General features: G+C 43.3%; 1 protein-coding gene across 1 annotated transcript in view; it reads left to right on the top strand.

The window, feature by feature from the left end:
- Positions 1 to 17,090, top strand: part of MRAP2 (melanocortin 2 receptor accessory protein 2) — a 119,842-nt gene that overhangs the window by 57,621 nt on the left and 45,131 nt on the right. Inside the window, exon 2 of the mRNA XM_069726670.1 lies at positions 12,989 to 13,088. Within this exon, the coding sequence (XP_069582771.1) occupies positions 12,989 to 13,088 (100 nt within the window). The remainder of the gene's footprint in view (positions 1 to 12,988; positions 13,089 to 17,090) is intronic.

The raw sequence follows: 17,090 nt of genomic DNA, 5'->3' as shown, positions 1-17,090 counted from the left end.
AGTGGGAGTGAAACGTCGGACTGCACTAGGATATCACCCAATTGCAGTCAGAGATACACCGAGACAGGTAATGGAGGAGATGGAGAAATTACTTTCTCCATCTCCTCAGCACCTATGCTGCGATACTGTCGTGAGAGAATCGGAGCACAGTAGTATTACACTCGGCTGCTGCTCGCAGCAGAACTGGACCGAGGGTCATTAGCATATCGCATCCGATGCTCTCACATCTGATGCCATTTGATGGTGTGATTCCAGCCTAATATTCACCCGCAAACCTAAAACAAACAAAAAAAGGGTATTGGCTCCAGAATCTGTGGTATCATAGATTTGCCACTTGTCACCTATACATTAGCACCAGTTAGGTTACCCTTCATGCCGTCACAAACTGCAGATATTGCTTTACATGTCACTTATTAAAGCAAATTTGTAAAGCAAGTTAGAAAAAACACAGCGGTATGAACGGCAACATGGTTTTCCTATTTTAAAACAATGTTGTTTTTTTTTGCTAATATGAAGTGCTGTCGTCCCACTGGAGTATATATTTTACAAGTATACCATAGTTACATAGTTATTAAGGTTGAAGGAAGACTATATGTCCATCTAGTTCAACCCATAGCCTAACCTAACATGCCCTAACATGTTGATCCAGAGGAAGGCAAAAAAAACCCATGTGCAAAGAGTAAGCTCCACATTGGGGAAAAAAATTCCTTCCCGACTCCACATACGGCAATCAGACTAGTTCCCTGGATCAACGCCCTATCAAGGAATCTAGTGTATATACCCTGTAACATTATACTTTTCCAGAAAGGTATCCAGTCCCCTCTTAAATTTAAGTAATGAATCACTCATTACAACATCACACGGCAGAGAGTTCCATAGTCTCACTGCTCTTACAGTAAAGAATCCGTGTCTGTTATTATGCTTAAACCTTTTTTCCTCCAACCGCAGAGGATGCCCCCTTGTCCCTGTTTCAGGTCTATGATTAAAAAGATCATCAGAAAGGTCTTTGTACTGTCCCCTCATATATTTATACATTAAAATGAGATCACCCCTTAGTCTTCGTTTTTCCAAACTAAATAGCCCCAAGTGTAATAACCTATCTTGGTATTGCAGACCCCCCAGTCCTCTAATAACCTTGGTCGCTCTTCTCTGCACCCGCTCCAGTTCAGCTATGTCTTTCTTATACACCGGAGACCAGAACTGTGCACAGTATTCTAAGTGTGGTCGAACTAGTGACTTGTATAGAGGTAAAATTATATTCTCCTCATGAGCATCTATGCCTCTTTTAATGCATCCCATTATTTTATTTGCCTTTGTAGCAGCTGCCTGACACTGGCCACTGAATTTAAGTTTGTCATCCACCCATACACCCAGGTCTTTTTCATTGACGGTTTTGCCCAGAGTTTTAGAATTAAGCACATAATTATACATCTTATTACTTCTACCCAAGTGCATGACCTTACATTTATCCCCATTAAAGCTCATTTGCCATTTATCAGCCCAAGCTTCTAGTTTACATAAATCATCCTGTAATATAAAATTGTCCTCCTCTGTATTGATTACCCTGCAGAGTTTAGTGTCATCTGCAAATATTGAAATTCTACTCTGAATGCCCCCTACAAGGTCATTAATAAATATGTTAAAAAGAAGAGGGCCCAATACTGACCCCTGTGGTACCCCACTGCTAACCGCTACCCAGTCCGAGTGTGCTCCATTAATAACCACCCTTTGTTTCCTATCCCTGAGCCAGCTCTCAACCCACTTGCACATATTTTCCCCTATCCCCATTATTCTCATTTTATGTATCAACCTTTTGTGTGGCACCGTATCAAAAGCTTTTGAAAAGTCCATATACACTACATCCACTGGGTTCCCTTGGTCCAATCCGGAACTTACCTCTTCATAGAAACTGATCAAATTAGTCTGACATGAACGGTCCCTAGTAAACCCGTGCTGATACTGGGTCATGAGGTTATTCCTCTTCAGATACTCCAGTATAGCGTCCCTTAGAATGCCCTCCAGGATTTTACCCACAGTAGAGGTTAAGCTTACTGGCCTATAGTTTCCGAGTTCAGTTTTTGTTCCCTTTTTGAATATTGGCATCACATTTGCTATACGCCAGTCCTGTGGCACAGACCCTGTTATTATGGAGTCTTTAAAGATTAAAAATAATGGTCTATCAATGACTGTACTTAATTCCTGCAGTACTCGAGGGTGTATCCCATCCGGGCCCGGAGATTTGTCAATTTTAGTGATTTTTAGACGCCGCCGCACTTCCTGCTGGGTTAAGCAGGTGACATTTAATTGGGAATTTTTATCACTAGACATTTTGTCTGCCATGGGATTTTCTTGTGTAAATACTGATGAAAAAAAGTCATTTAGCATATTGGCTTTTTCCTCATCCTCATCCACCATCTCACCCAGACTATTTTTAAGGGGGCCAACACTATCATTTTTTAGTTTCTTACTATTTATGTAGTTAAAGAATATTTTAGGATTATTTTTACTCTCTCTGGCAATGAGTCTCTCTGTCTCAATCTTTGCTGCCTTGATTTGCTTTTTACAGAATGTATTTAATTTTCTGTATTTATTTAATGCCTCCTCACTACCTACTTCCTTTAATTCTCTAAATGCTTTCTTTTTGTCCCTTATTGCGCCCCTTACAGCTCTATTTAGCCATATTGGTTTCCTCCTATTTCTAATATGTTTATTCCCATACGGTATATACTGTGCACAGGTCCTATCCAGGATGCTAATAAACGTCTCCCATTTTCTCTGTGTATTTTTGTGTCTCAGGATATCGTCCCAGTTAATTGCACCAAGATCCTCTCTCATCCGTTGGAAATTTGCCCTCCTGAAGTTTAGTGTCCTTGTAACCCCTCTACTACACATGTTTTTAAAGGATACATGAAAACTTATTATTTTGTGATCGCTATTTCCCAAGTAACCCCCAACCCTTATATTTGATATGCGGTCTGGCCTGTTGGTTAATATTAGGTCTAGCAGTGCCCCCCTTCTTGTTGGGTCCTGAACCAGTTGTGAAAGGTAATTGTCTCTCATAATTGTCAAAAACCGATTACCTTTGCTGGAACTGCAGGTTTCTGTTCCCCAATCTATTTCAGGGTAGTTGAAGTCCCCCATAATAATGACTTCTCCTTGAGTCGCAGCTTCATCTATTTGCTTTACGAGGATATTCTCCATTGCTTCCATTATTTTTGGAGATTTATAACAAACCCCTATCAGTAATTTATTATTTTTTCCCCCTCCCCTTATCTCCACCCACAGGGATTCTACATTTTCATTAAATTCACCTATATTATCGCGCAGGATGGGTTTTAAGGATGATTTTACATATAGACACACCCCTCCCCCTCGCTTATCTGTACGGTCATTTCTGAACAGGCTATAGCCCTGCAAGTTAACAGCCCAGTCATGGCTCTCATCCAGCCACGTTTCAGATATCCCCACCATGTCATAATTATGCTCCAACAACATTAGTTCTAATTCGTCCATTTTGTTGGCGAGGCTTCTGGCATTAGTATACATGCACTTTATGTTCCTCTCTGTACTTCTATTTCTTAAATTATTAACTGTTCTGACCCCACCCCCCATGCCACCGCCACCCCCAACTTCCTTATTTTTGCCCAGGACTCTGTCTGCACTATCTTCCCCTCCTATAAAATGAATACCCTCCCCCCCAATTCCTAGTTTAAACACTCCTCCAACCTTCTAGCCATTCTCTCCCCCAGCACAGCTGCACCCTCCCCATTGAGGTGCAGCCCGTCCCTAGCGTAGAGCCTGTAGCCAACTGAGAAGTCGGCCCAGTTCTGCAGGAACCCAAACCCCTCTTTCCTACACCAATTCTTGAGCCACTTATTAACCTCCCTAATCTCCCGTTGCCTCTCTGGCGTGGCACGTGGTACCGGCAGTATTTCGGAAAATACCACGTTGGAGGTCCTTGCTTTCAGCTTGCAGCCTAATTCCCTGAAATCATCTTTAAGGACCTTCCACCTACCTCTAACTTTGTCATTAGTGCCAATGTGCACCATGACCGCTGGGTCCTCACCAGCCCCTCCCAATAATCTGTCCACCCGATCAGCGATGTGTCGGACTCGAGCGCCAGGTAGGCAGCACACCGTTCGACGATCCCTGTCTTTGTGACAGATTGCCCTATCTGTTCCCCTAATAATTGAGTCGCCCACTACCAGCACCTGTCTGGCCTGCCCTGCTCTCCTATTTCCCTCCTTACTGGAGCAGTCACTCCTCCGGCTTTCAGAGGACATGCCTGGCTGCAGCAGTGCTACCCCTGTACTGGCACCCCCCTCATCTGCCAACTTAGCAAACTTATTGGGGTGTTCCAGATCAGGACTAGCCTCCCTGGCACTCTTCCCTCTACCCCGCTTCCTAACTGTCACCCAGCTTGCTACTTCATTGTCCTGCAGCTCCATCCCACCATCCCCCCCCTCATCTGTCCCATTGAGCGTCTGCTCCGTGAGCAGAAGACTCCTCTCCATGTTGTCTATGGATCTCAGTGTTGCCAGCTGCACATTTAGAGTCAGAATCTGGGTTTCCAAATGCACAACGTGCTCCCATCTCGCACAGCAGTATGCACCCTCGATCGGCTGCTCAAGGACTGCATACATGTGGCAAGATGTGCACTGGATGGCATTAACAATCGTGGAGCACATTTCCTAATGGGGATTGCACCAGACAGAACAGTTCAATAAAAAAAATAAATACAAAGTATTAATAAAAATCAGACAGCAATTCAGTAATTCCTCCCCTGAAAACTCCCTGACTCCAAAGTCACTGAATCACAAGTCACACTTACCGCCGTCCACACTTACGCTCTGGTCACACTCAGCTCGATCACACTCGCTCTGCTGAAGATTTATAGAGATTTTTTTTTTTTTTTTTCCTAGTTCCCCTCAACAGCAATCAACCTTGCTGTTCAAATGCACTTCCAAAAAGGACTTGAGCCCCAAACAGCTGCCCCTTATAAACCCTTAACTATGAGCCCCCACCCTAAGTTAACCCTTATGAATATAGCTACCCCCAATTCAGCAACTCACACCAATTCACACAGGTATTTGTTAAAGGCTTTCCAAATACCTCTTCACTGAATCACAAGTCACACTTACCGCCGTCCACACTTACGCTCTGGTCACACTCAGCTCGCTCACACTCGCTCTGCTGAAGATTTATAGAGATTTTTTTTTTTTTTTCCTAGTTCCCCTCAACAGCAATCAACCTTGCTGTTCAAATGCACTTCCAAAAAGGACTTGAGCCCCAAACAGCTGCCCCTTATAAACCCTTAACTATGAGCCCCCACCCTAAGTTAACCCTTATGAATATAGCTACCCCCAATTCAGCAACTCACACCAATTCACACAGGTATTTGTTAAAGGCTTTCCAAATACCTCTTCACTGAATCACAAGTCACACTTACCGCCGTCCACACTTACGCTCTGGTCACACTCAGCTCGCTCACACTCGCTCTGCTGAAGATTTATAGAGATTTTTTTTTTTTTGTTTCCTAGTTCCCCTCAACAGCAATCAACCTTGCTGTTCAAATGCACTTCCAAAAAGGACTTGAGCCCCAAACAGCTGCCCCTTATAAACCCTTAACTATGAGCCCCCACCCTAAGTTAACCCTTATGAATATAGCTACCCCCAATTCAGCAACTCACACCAATTCACACAGGTATTTGTTAAAGGCTTTCCAAATACCTCTTCACTGAATCACAAGTCACACTTACCGCCGTCCACACTTACGCTCTGGTCACACTCACTCTGCTGAAGATTTATAGAGATTTTTTTTTTTTTTTCCTAGTTCCCCTCAACAGCAATCAACCTTGCTGTTCAAATGCACTTCCAAAAAGGACTTGAGCCCCAAACAGCTGCCCCTTATAAACCCTTAACTATGAGCCCCCACCCTAAGTTAACCCTTATGAATATAGCTACCCCCAATTCAGCAACTCACACCAATTCACACAGGTATTTGTTAAAGGCTTTCCAAATACCTCTTCACTGAATCACAAGTCACACTTACCGCCGTCCACACTTACGCTCTGGTCACACTCAGCTCGCTCACACTCGCTCTGCTGAAGATTTATAGAGATTTTTTTTTTTCCTAGTTCCCCTCAACAGCAATCAACCTTGCTGTTCAAATGCACTTCCAAAAAGGACTTGAGCCCCAAACAGCTGCCCTTTATAAACCCTTAACTATGAGCCCCCACCCTAAGTTAACCCTTATGAATATAGCTACCCCCAATTCAGCAACTCACACCAATTCACACAGGTATTTGTTAAAGGCTTTCCAAATACCTCTTCACTGAATCACAAGTCACACTTACCGCCGTCCACACTTACGCTCTGGTCACACTCAGCTCGCTCACACTCGCTCTGCTGAAGATTTATAGAGATTTTTTTTTTTTCCTAGTTCCCCTCAACAGCAATCAACCTTGCTGTTCAAATGCCCTTCCAAAAAGGACTTGAGCCCCAAACAGCTGCCCCTTATAAACCCTTAACTATGAGCCCCCACCCTAAGTTAACCCTTATGAATATAGCTACCCCCAATTCAGCAACTCACACCAATTCACACAGGTATTTGTTAAAGGCTTTCCAAATACCTCTTCACTGAATCACAAGTCACACTTACCGCCGTCCACACTTACGCTCTGGTCACACTCAGCTCGCTCACACTCGCTCTGCTGAAGATTTATAGAGATTTTTTTTTTTTTTCCTAGTTCCCCTCAACAGCAATCAACCTTGCTGTTCAAATGCACTTCCAAAAAGGACTTGAGCCCCAAACAGCTGCCCCTTATAAACCCTTAACTATGAGCCCCCACCCTAAGTTAACCCTTATGAATATAGCTACCCCCAATTCAGCAACTCACACCAATTCACACAGGTATTTGTTAAAGGCTTTCCAAATACCTCTTCACTGAATCACAAGTCACACTTACTGCCGTCCACACTTACGCTCTGGTCACACTCAGCTCGCTCACACTCGCTCTGCTGAAGATTTATAGAGATTTTTTTTTTTTTTCCTAGTTCCCCTCAACAGCAATCAACCTTGCTGTTCAAATGCACTTCCAAAAAAAACACACACAAAAAACAGCTACACACACCAATACCTAGTCACAACACAAATGCACTGCAAGATACAGTGGGCGGAGGCAACACAGGTACAAAATACTGATGAATAACTCAAACACAAATCATCCATGGGGGATGGCTGCTTAGCATTAGAAATCTAGAAATGCATATGGGTAACGCTTGTATAATGTGCCAGTCATACTGGCACATGTTGTTTCCCATGCCAGCTTACAGCCTATTGGTAACACCTATACCACCAGCTCAGAAAACATTCACAGCACTATGTAAGTACGCCCCCAAGGACAACCTAACTCACTTCAACAACACTACAGGGCAACTTGTCTGAGAGATGCTGTTGTGTAACACATGTCGTCATGGAACTTCATCCTAAATCATTGTTAACCTCTTGTTCCCCTTGGGTTTTTCCATTTTTACGCTTTTACTTTTTTCTCCCCTTTTTCCCAGAGCCATTACTATTTTTATTTTTTACGTCACTATGGCCATGTGAGGACTTGTTTTTTTGCATGATTAGTAGTGATGAGCAAGTGTACTCGTTGCTCGGGTGAAATCCGATTAGTTGTTAGTGTTCGGAGATTTAGTTTTCATCGCGATTTGCGGCAGCTGAATGATTTACAGCTACTAGCCAGGCTGAGTACATGTGGAGGTTGCCTGGTTGCTAGGGAATCCCCACATGTAATCAAGCTGTCTAGTAGCCGCAAATCATGCTGCCCGTCATCACTAATGATGAGTTGTACTTTTAAATGACACTATTTGTTTTACCATAGAGTGTACTGGAAAACAGGAAAAAAAATCAGTGTGGTGAAATTGCACAAAAAGTGCAATTCCACAATTTTTTTTTACCTTGTTTAAATGTTAAAACTGACCTGCCATTATGATTCTCCAGGTCATTAGGAGTTCGTAGATACAAAACATGTATAGGTTCTTTTCTATTTAAGTAGTGAAAAAAAAATAAAAAATTCACCATTTTCTGAGCCCCGTAGCGTCTCCATTTTTTGTGATCTGGGGCTGTGTGAGGGCTTATTTTTTGCATGCCAAGATGATGTTTTTATTGATACCATTTTGATGTAGATACAATCTTTTGATCGCCCGTTGTTGCATTTTAATGCAATGTTGCAGCGACAAAAAAAAGTAATTCTGGTGTCTTTTTTTTTTTTGTTATGCCATTTACCGATCAGATTAATTCTTCTTACATATGGACAGATTGAGAGATTCTGAATGTGGCAATATCAAATATGTGTATTTTTTTAACTTTTATTTTGAATGGGGCAAAAGGGGGGTGATTTTTATATATTTTTAAAAACTTTTTCTACTTTTCACTGCTTTCATTAGTCTCTGTGGGAGACTTAAAGTTGCAAAAATATGATCGCTTATGCGACAAAAAGCAGGGCTTCAGTCCGACTGTGTACAGCAAAAATGATCATATGCTATGAGCTCCGTCCGCAGGGCAGCACTCTTGGGCCGGCTTCACACGTCAGTGGCTCCGGTACGTGAGGTGACAGTTTCCTCACGTACCGGAGACACTGACTCACGTATACACATTAAAGTCAATGTGTCTCTGCACATGCCAGCGTGTTTTCACGGACCGTGTGTCCATTTGGAAAACACGGAGACATGTCAGTGTTTGTGGGAGTGCACGTATTACACGGACCCATTAAAGTCAATGGGTCCGTGTAAAACATGTACCGCACACGGATGTCGTCCGTGTGCAGTCCGTGTGCCGTGCAGGAGACAGCACCACTGTAAGCGCTGTCCCCCCCCGCGTGTGGTGCTGAAGCACCATTCATTTCTTCTCTCCAGCATAGTTCGCTGGAGAGAAGATATGAATTCCCTTTTTTTTTTTTTGGGTGTTTTAATAAAAGATCCCTGTAGCCAACCCCCTCCCACCCTCTGTGCATCCGCCCGCTGTTAATAAAATACTTACCTCGCTGGCGCTGATTCCTGTCCTCGCCGCAGCTTCTCCTGTATGAGCGGTCACGTGGTGCCGCCCATTACAGTGATGAATATGCGGCTCCACCCCATTGGAGGTGGAGCCGCATATTCATCACTGTAATAGGCGGCCCCACGTGACCGCTAATACAGGAAAAGCTGTGGTGAGGACAGGAAGCAGCGCCAGCGAGGGAGCCGGGTAAGTATTTTATTAACAGCGGGAGGGCGCACAGGGGGTGGGAGGGGGTTGGGGACAGGGATCTTTTATTAAAATACCCCCCCCCCAAAAAAAAAGATAATTCATATCTTCTCTCCAGCGAACCATGCTGGAGAGAAGAAATGAATGGTGCTTCAGCACCAGATGCAGGGGACAGCGCTTAACTCTAGCGCTGTCTCCTGCACGGTGCGTGTGGTACCCAGTCGGCACACGGCTGCCGCACGTGTGCCACACTGATGTGCCACATAAACGCACGGACACAGATAATTCCGGTACCGGAATTATCTGGACGTGTGAGACTGGCCTTAGCAGTTCGGCAATGACAACCACTGCTGGAAAAGTTGGGGGTAAATCACCGGAGTCTGTATCATAGGGAGGGAGGCAACTTTGGACGTACCTATATGACCAAGGTTCTAAAAGGGGTTAAGCCTTTCTCCATCACCATGGTAAGTCCTTCTTCATTGCTGTGTAGCCTCCTCAACTTCCATCACTGATTATGCTGCTTCACTATGGCATGAGGCCTCTTTCAGATGTTCGTATTTTCCACATACGAGAAACCCTAAGGCTGGGTTCACAATGCGTTAAACCCATCCATTAGACGGACTACGTTACACCGCGGCCTAACACTAGCGATGTGCCGTCACTGAGTGACGGACCCCGAGACGCGGGCTGCAGCGTTTCTGGGTCCATCACTGCTAGCGCAGATAGAGCTAGCAGATGCTCTATCTGCGCTAGTGCGCTGCCATACCGGCACTTGCGTTAACAGCAGCCCATTAACGTATGTGTTGAACGGGCTGCTGTTAACGCAATGTGAACCCAGCCTAACCCTAACACAGCTCTAACCCCAAAACACCCCTAATCCCAACCCTAACCCTGGCCTTAACCCTAACTCTAGCCCCAACTTTAACCCTAGCCCTAAATCTAACCTTAGTTCTAACTCCAACCCTATCCCAAACAATAACCCTAGCCTCAACCCTAACCCTAGCTCTAACCCTAGCCCCAACCTTAGCTCTAACCCTAGCCCAACCCTAGATTTAACCCTAACTCTATCCCCAACCCTATCCCCAAACCTATCTCTAATGGAAAAAAAATGCATTTTTTTATTTTATTATTTTTTACCAAAGGGGGTGATAAAAGGGGTTTAATTTACTTTTTTTTATTTTGATCACTGTGATAGGGTCTATCAAGTGATCAAAATGAACCAATAGGAAAAATCTATTGTTGTCGGCATGTGAAAACAATTGCTGCATGCTGCGATTACATCCGTGAATCGGATTGCACGCACCTATGTGTCTATGGATGTTTGTGAAACATCGCACTGCACTTGGATATCACCCAAATGCAGAGCGATTCCCGAGGACACCGCCAACAAAAAGAGAAGAAGAATTTGCTTTCTGTCTCCTCTGTACCTGTTCTGAGATCCTTTCATGTAAGAGGATCAAAGAATAGAGCTGGAACAAAGTGTCATTAGCATATCTCATCCAATGTTCTCAAATCGGATATGATACACTAGTGTGTTTCTGGTGTAACAGAGGAAGGACAGCCACAGTAATAATTTCATCTGGATGGGAAATACTACAAAATGGTGGGTCCATTATGATTGGCCATGAGGTATTACAGGTGAAACAGCTTGTTTCCCTGCAATATTATGTGGTTATGCAGGCAAACAGTGGAAAAACCATAGCGGCACTAAGCTGCTGCGGACCTGAGCCACAGTTTGACCGGAACATGTGAACACAGCCCTAAATTGTGCTTTCCTCACGAGACGTATATGCTGAAGTAAGCATAATCCAGTGACTGTCCTTATAGTAACTATATTTTCCCTAAAATGTCTCAAAACCTCAAATGTCCAAAAGCCATTGAAAAATGGGACATTAAAAAACTGAACATTTTGGTTATTTGTGTACTAACTTTGAATACCGTACATACTCGAGTATAAGCCGACCCGAGTATAAGCCGACCCCCCTAATTTTGCCACAAAAAACTGGGAAAACTTAATGACTCGAGTATAAGCCTAGGGTGGGAAATGCAGCAGCTACTGGTAAATTTCAAAAGTAAAAATAGATACCAATAAAAGTAAAATTAATTGAGACATCAGTAGGTTAAGTCTTTTTGAATATCCATATCGAATCAGGAGCCCCATATAATGCTCCATAAAGTTTGATGGGCCCCATTAGATGCTCCATATTAAAATATGCCCCATATAATGCTGCATAAAGGGTAATAAGGGCCTCATAAGATGCTCCATAGAGATATTTGCCCTATATAGTGCTGCACAAGTGTTATGACCCCATACAGATGCTCAGCACAGCTACTTGCCCCTTATAGTGCTGCACAAGTGTTATGGCCCCATACAGATGCTCCGCACAGCTACTTGCCCCTTATAGTGCTGCACAAGTGTTATGGCCCCATACAGATGCTCCGCACAGCTACTTGCCCCTTATAGTGCTGCACAAGTGTTATGGCCCCATACAGATGCTCCGCACAGCTACTTGCCCCATATAGTGCTGCACAAGTGTTATGGCCCCATACAGATGCTCCGCACAGCCTCTTGCCCCATATAGTGCTGCACAAGTGTTATGGCCCCATTATAGTGCTCCGTACAGCCACTTGCCCCATATAGTGCTGCACAAGCGTTATGGCCCCATACAGATGCTCTGCACAGTCACTTGCCCCATATAGTGCTGCACAAGTATGGCCCCATAAGATGCTCTGCACAATCACTTGCCCCTTATAATGCTGCACAAGTATGGCCCCATAAGATGCTCCGCACATCTACTTGCCCCATATAGTGCTGCACAAGTATGGCCCCATAAGATGCTCCGCACATCCACTTGCCCCATATAGTGCTGCACAAGTATGGCCCCATAAGATGCTCCGTACAGCCACTTGCCCCATATAGTGCTGCACAAGTATGGCCCCATAAGATGCTCCGCACAGCCACTTACCCCATATGCTTTTGCTGCCATAAAAAAAAAAAAAATCACACTCGCCTCTCCGTCGCTCAGGACCCCGGCACTTTTACCTGCTCCTCGTGCGGCTCCATCTTCGGCACTGATGTTCAGCAGAGGTCGTGCACTGACTACGTCATCGCGCCCTCTAACCTGAGCGTCACTGCTGAAGACAGAGCGACACCCGGACCGAGGAGCAGGTGACTATCGCGCAGCGCAGCGCTCCCCCTCCCCGTATACTCCAAGCGCTGCGTCCCTGCTTCTTCCCCGGTGCTGCATCTTCTTCCTGTATTGAGCGGGCAGCGTTACCGCTCATATACAGTAATGAATATGCGGCTCCACCTCTATGGGAGGTGGAGCCGCATATTAATTTCTGTAATGAGCGGTGCCATGTGACCGCTCAATACAGGAAGAAGCTGCAGCGCTGGAAGAAGCAGGGACGTCCAGGGACCGCGCCAGGAGCAGGTAAGTATAATTACACAGCCCCCGCTCCCCCTCACCTGCCGACCCCCGGGTATGACTCTAGTATAAGCCGAGAGGGGAAGTTTCAGCCCAAAAAAATGGGCTGAAAATCTCGGCTTATACTCGAGTATATACGGTAGATTTAACTGATTGAACATTTTGGTTATTTGTGTACTAACTTTGAATAGATTTAACAGATCTATGAAAAACATGTATGGACAGTTGATATTGTAGAACCACATACATACATTAAAATATAAAATCAATTGTTTTGAACTTTACATTTACTTTACTTTATTTCTCTTTACAGATTCTATTGTGATTGGATTCTGGGTCGGTCTAGCTGTCTTTGTTATTTTTATGTTTTTTGTTTTGACTTTGTTGGCTAAGACAGGAGCACCACACCTAGAGTAAGTACTTTTCAATATATTGCAGAAATGTCATTTTATTATTTAGCATCATGATTTCTCTTTTAACCCCTTCACCTCCCAAGCATGTTTTCACCTTCATAACCAGGCCAAATTTTACAATTCTGATCAGTGTTATTTTATGTGGTTATAACTAGAGAAGAGCAAACCTTTCAAGGTTCGGTTTGGATCTGCGAACGTCCCGAAGTTTGCTGAACATACCTGAACCCCACTTCAATGGGAGGCAAAACCAAACAACAACCTTCAGTGGGACCAAAAAGCTGTTAAAACAGCTAAAATTGGTGGCAGACATCAGGAAAAGTGGCATAAATTGACCCACAAATTGTACTATAAATAACTGAACAAAAAAAATAGACGTGGGTTCCCCTGAATTTTTGAAAACTAGCCAGGCAAAACTGACAGGGACTGCAACCCTTCGCTGTCAACAAGGCTGGTTATCAGGAATAGAGGGTTCCTGTTTTTTAAATTATTTAAATGGATAATTTAAAAAAACGGCGTGGGGTCCCCCTCTTTGTATGACAACCAGCCAAGCTAAAGCTGATAGCTGGGGGCTGGTATTCTCAGGCTGGTAAGGGGCCATGAATATTGCCCCCCACCTAAAAATAGAAGCCCGCAGATGTCATTCTTTCAACTAAAGGACTTTATGACTTTATTCTGCGGTTTTTTTTTTTTTTTTTTTTATAAAATATGACTATGGAGTTAGTAATGGGAGAGTATTATAGACACATCTTCCTTACTAACATTATTATTATTACTATTATTTATTTATATAGCACCATTGATTCCATGGTGCTGTACATGAGAAGGGGTTACATACAAATTACAGATATCACTTACAGTAAACAAACTAACAATGACAGACTGGTACAGAGGGGCGAGGACCCTACCCTTGCAGGCTTACATTCTACAGGATTATGGGGAAGGAGACAGTAGGTCGAGGGTTACAGTAGCTCCGATGGTGTTGAGGTGGCTGTGTGGTCATTACAGGCTGTAAGCTTCTTTGAAGAGGTGGGTTTTCAGGTTTCATTTGAAGCATCTGTGCTTGATGCCACCTGACAATACAAAGGCGATATCAACCCCCCAACTATCATCCCACTTTCAACCAAAGGGAATGTGGGAAGAGGGAGGCTAAGTACCAGATTTGGCGCATCATGCGCCATTTCTGGGGCACCTGAGAGCTAATGTTTTTAATCTGGGAGGGGCCAATATCCCACAGGTATCAACCCACAGGTATCAACCCGCAGGTGTCTGCCTATCCTTTCCTGGTTATTAAATACACAGGGACCCTACATTTTTTTTTTTAAGGGGGAATCTTCCATTTTTTAACTAAGAAATGATAAATCTGTGAGCTCATATTAATAGCCTGGGAACCTTTATAAATATTATCTCTTTACCTCTGCTGATTATGAAAGTTACAGGGAACCCCCACACGTTTTTTTATTCAATGACTTTTTCAATTGTCAACAAGAACAGTAAGGTCACCTGGGTTCATAGCAGCCGTATCTCTTGCTTTGCAAGTTTCAGTGCTGGATGGATGAATGGCCACGAGTCCAGCACTCAACACCCTGGCATTCAACAGTCCGGCACTGGAGCTATCAAGAGACCTGGTGTCTTGAACTCAGGTAACCTTTTACCAGAGTTCAAAGCCACCGGGTCTCTCCCGTCAGCTGCGAGGCCCGTAAACCACAACTTAAACTTTAAAGGGAACCTGTCACCTCAAATTTGCGGGATATTAAAATGATTTGTTGCCGGTCCGATGGGCGGCGTATCCTCTTCATTTCTCCACCCCGTCTGTCACTGTTTTCCGCAATATTTTAGGGAATAAGAGTATGCGTGCGCCATAGTTGGCGCGTGCGCCATGCAGTCTTCGGTGGCGCACGCGCAGTATGCTTTGGCCTACTGCGGGCAAAGCCAAAAAGCATTACTGCGCATGTGCCCGCACACTATGTCCTGTGTTCCGGAACATAGTACGCGGGCGCATGCGCAGTAATGCTTTTCGGCTTTGCCCGCAGTAGGGCAAAGCATACTGCGCGTGCGCCACCGAAGACTGCATGGCGCACGTGCCAACTATGGTGCCCGCATACTCTCATTCCCTAAAATATTGCAGAAAACAGGGACGGACGGGGTGGAGAATACGCCGCCCATCGGACCCGTAACAAATCATTTTAATATCCCGCCAATTTGAGGTGACAGGTTCCCTTTAAGGGACATTTTAATGTTACTGAACTTTCCAGCTGCTGGAACACCTGAAGGCTGTAAACTAAGGTTACCTTGGGTGTGTATTTTACTGTACTTGTTAATAAATTAAAATAAAAAAAAACGGAGTGGGGTCTCCTGTAATTCTCATAAACAGATGAGGGAAAGCCAATGGCTCGGGGCTGATCTGATGTTAATATTCTTGGAAAGAGACAGTATTGATAAAGGTTCCCAGGCTATTAGTATCAGCTCACGGGGTTCCCCTGCATTTTTGATATCCAGCCAGGCAAAACTGTCATTTCCGATAGCCAGCCAGGCAAAACTGTCATTTCCGAATGACGTGATTCAAATAATAATAATCTTTATTTTTATATAGCGCTAACATATTCCGCAGCGCTTTACATTTTGCACACATTATCTTGAAACTCCCGAGGAATCTAGTCACTATAAGGAGACAGCAGAGTTACTCTCAATTCCATCTTGCCTCTGTTCAGTGCTGTCCTTTGTTTTCAGAGGTGCAGAAACTGGCGGCCCTCACTTTTATGCACGTCTAAAAAGATGGACACCGCCGGTCACAGGTCAGCTGGCTCCACAGTGCCTCATTATACGGAATCTTTTGTCTGGGGTTCTGTCTAAATCACATATTTCAGACATTTACACGGAAACATTGGTGTAAGCGCTGAGTGTAGAGCGCAGGATAAGGCTGCCGTCACACTAGCAGTATTTGGTCAGTATTTTACATCAGTATTTGGAAGCCAAAACCAGGAATGGGTGATAAATGCAGAAGTGGTGCATATGTTTCTATTATACTTTTCCTCTTTTTGTTCCACTCCTGGTTTTGGCTTCCAAATACTAATGTAAAATACTGACCAAATACTGCTACTGTGACGGCAGCCTAAATGTGAGCCGAGCCTTACTGCAATCTTTAGGAGGCAGAATTAACAAATCCATAGTAGGTGAAGAATTGGTTTATTTATTTTGCGGTATAAGCAATTAAAGTGATACCAGATTTATATATTTTTTTTTACGTTTGGCTGCTGTCACACACTAAAAGACGCTTTTTTTTTGCAAAAACAAGTTTTTGCATCTTCATATTTTAAGAGATATAATTTTTTCATATTTATGCTGACAGTCATGTGAGAGCTTGTTTTTTGGGGGATGAGTTGATGTTTTTATTGGCATCATTTTAGGGCACATAACATCTTTTGAACGTTTTCTATTCTGATTTTTGGGAGGCACCTTAATCAAAAAAACAGCAATTTTTTTTTATTCCGTTCCTCGTATTGTAAAATTGATAAGACAACTTTATTCTTTTGGTCAGTACGATTACAACGATACCACATTTATATCATTTTTTATGCTTTGATGCGTTTACACAATAAAAAGTATTTTATAGAAAAAATAATTATTTTTGCATCGCTTTATTCGGAGAGCTATAACTTTTTTTTTTTCCGCTGATGCTTAAAGAAAAGAAAGATATATCAATGAGTTGACAAAATATATATGCACATAAATATGAGCTCGTAAATGTACAAATAACTGTATATGAGGAACAATGAAGATATATACAAGTGACAAATGGATTTTGGCCAAAAGACATATTAGCAAAAGAAATACAAATGCATGATCATGTGACCAGGAAAAATTGACACATGAAAAGATAAAAAAAATAAATAATTAAAAGTGAAAATATGACAAATAGAATGCATAAGAATACCATAATCGCAAATCTATATAATAGTAATTTGGTATATAGGTTAGTAAAAAAATAAATGCACCATAATAATC

The sequence above is a fragment of the Ranitomeya imitator genome, chromosome 5 (genome assembly GCF_032444005.1).
Source record: "Ranitomeya imitator isolate aRanImi1 chromosome 5, aRanImi1.pri, whole genome shotgun sequence".
NCBI lineage: Eukaryota > Metazoa > Chordata > Amphibia > Anura > Dendrobatidae > Ranitomeya > Ranitomeya imitator.
The sequence above is the reverse complement of the archived record's forward strand: the minus strand, read 5'-3'. Positions and strand labels throughout refer to the sequence as shown.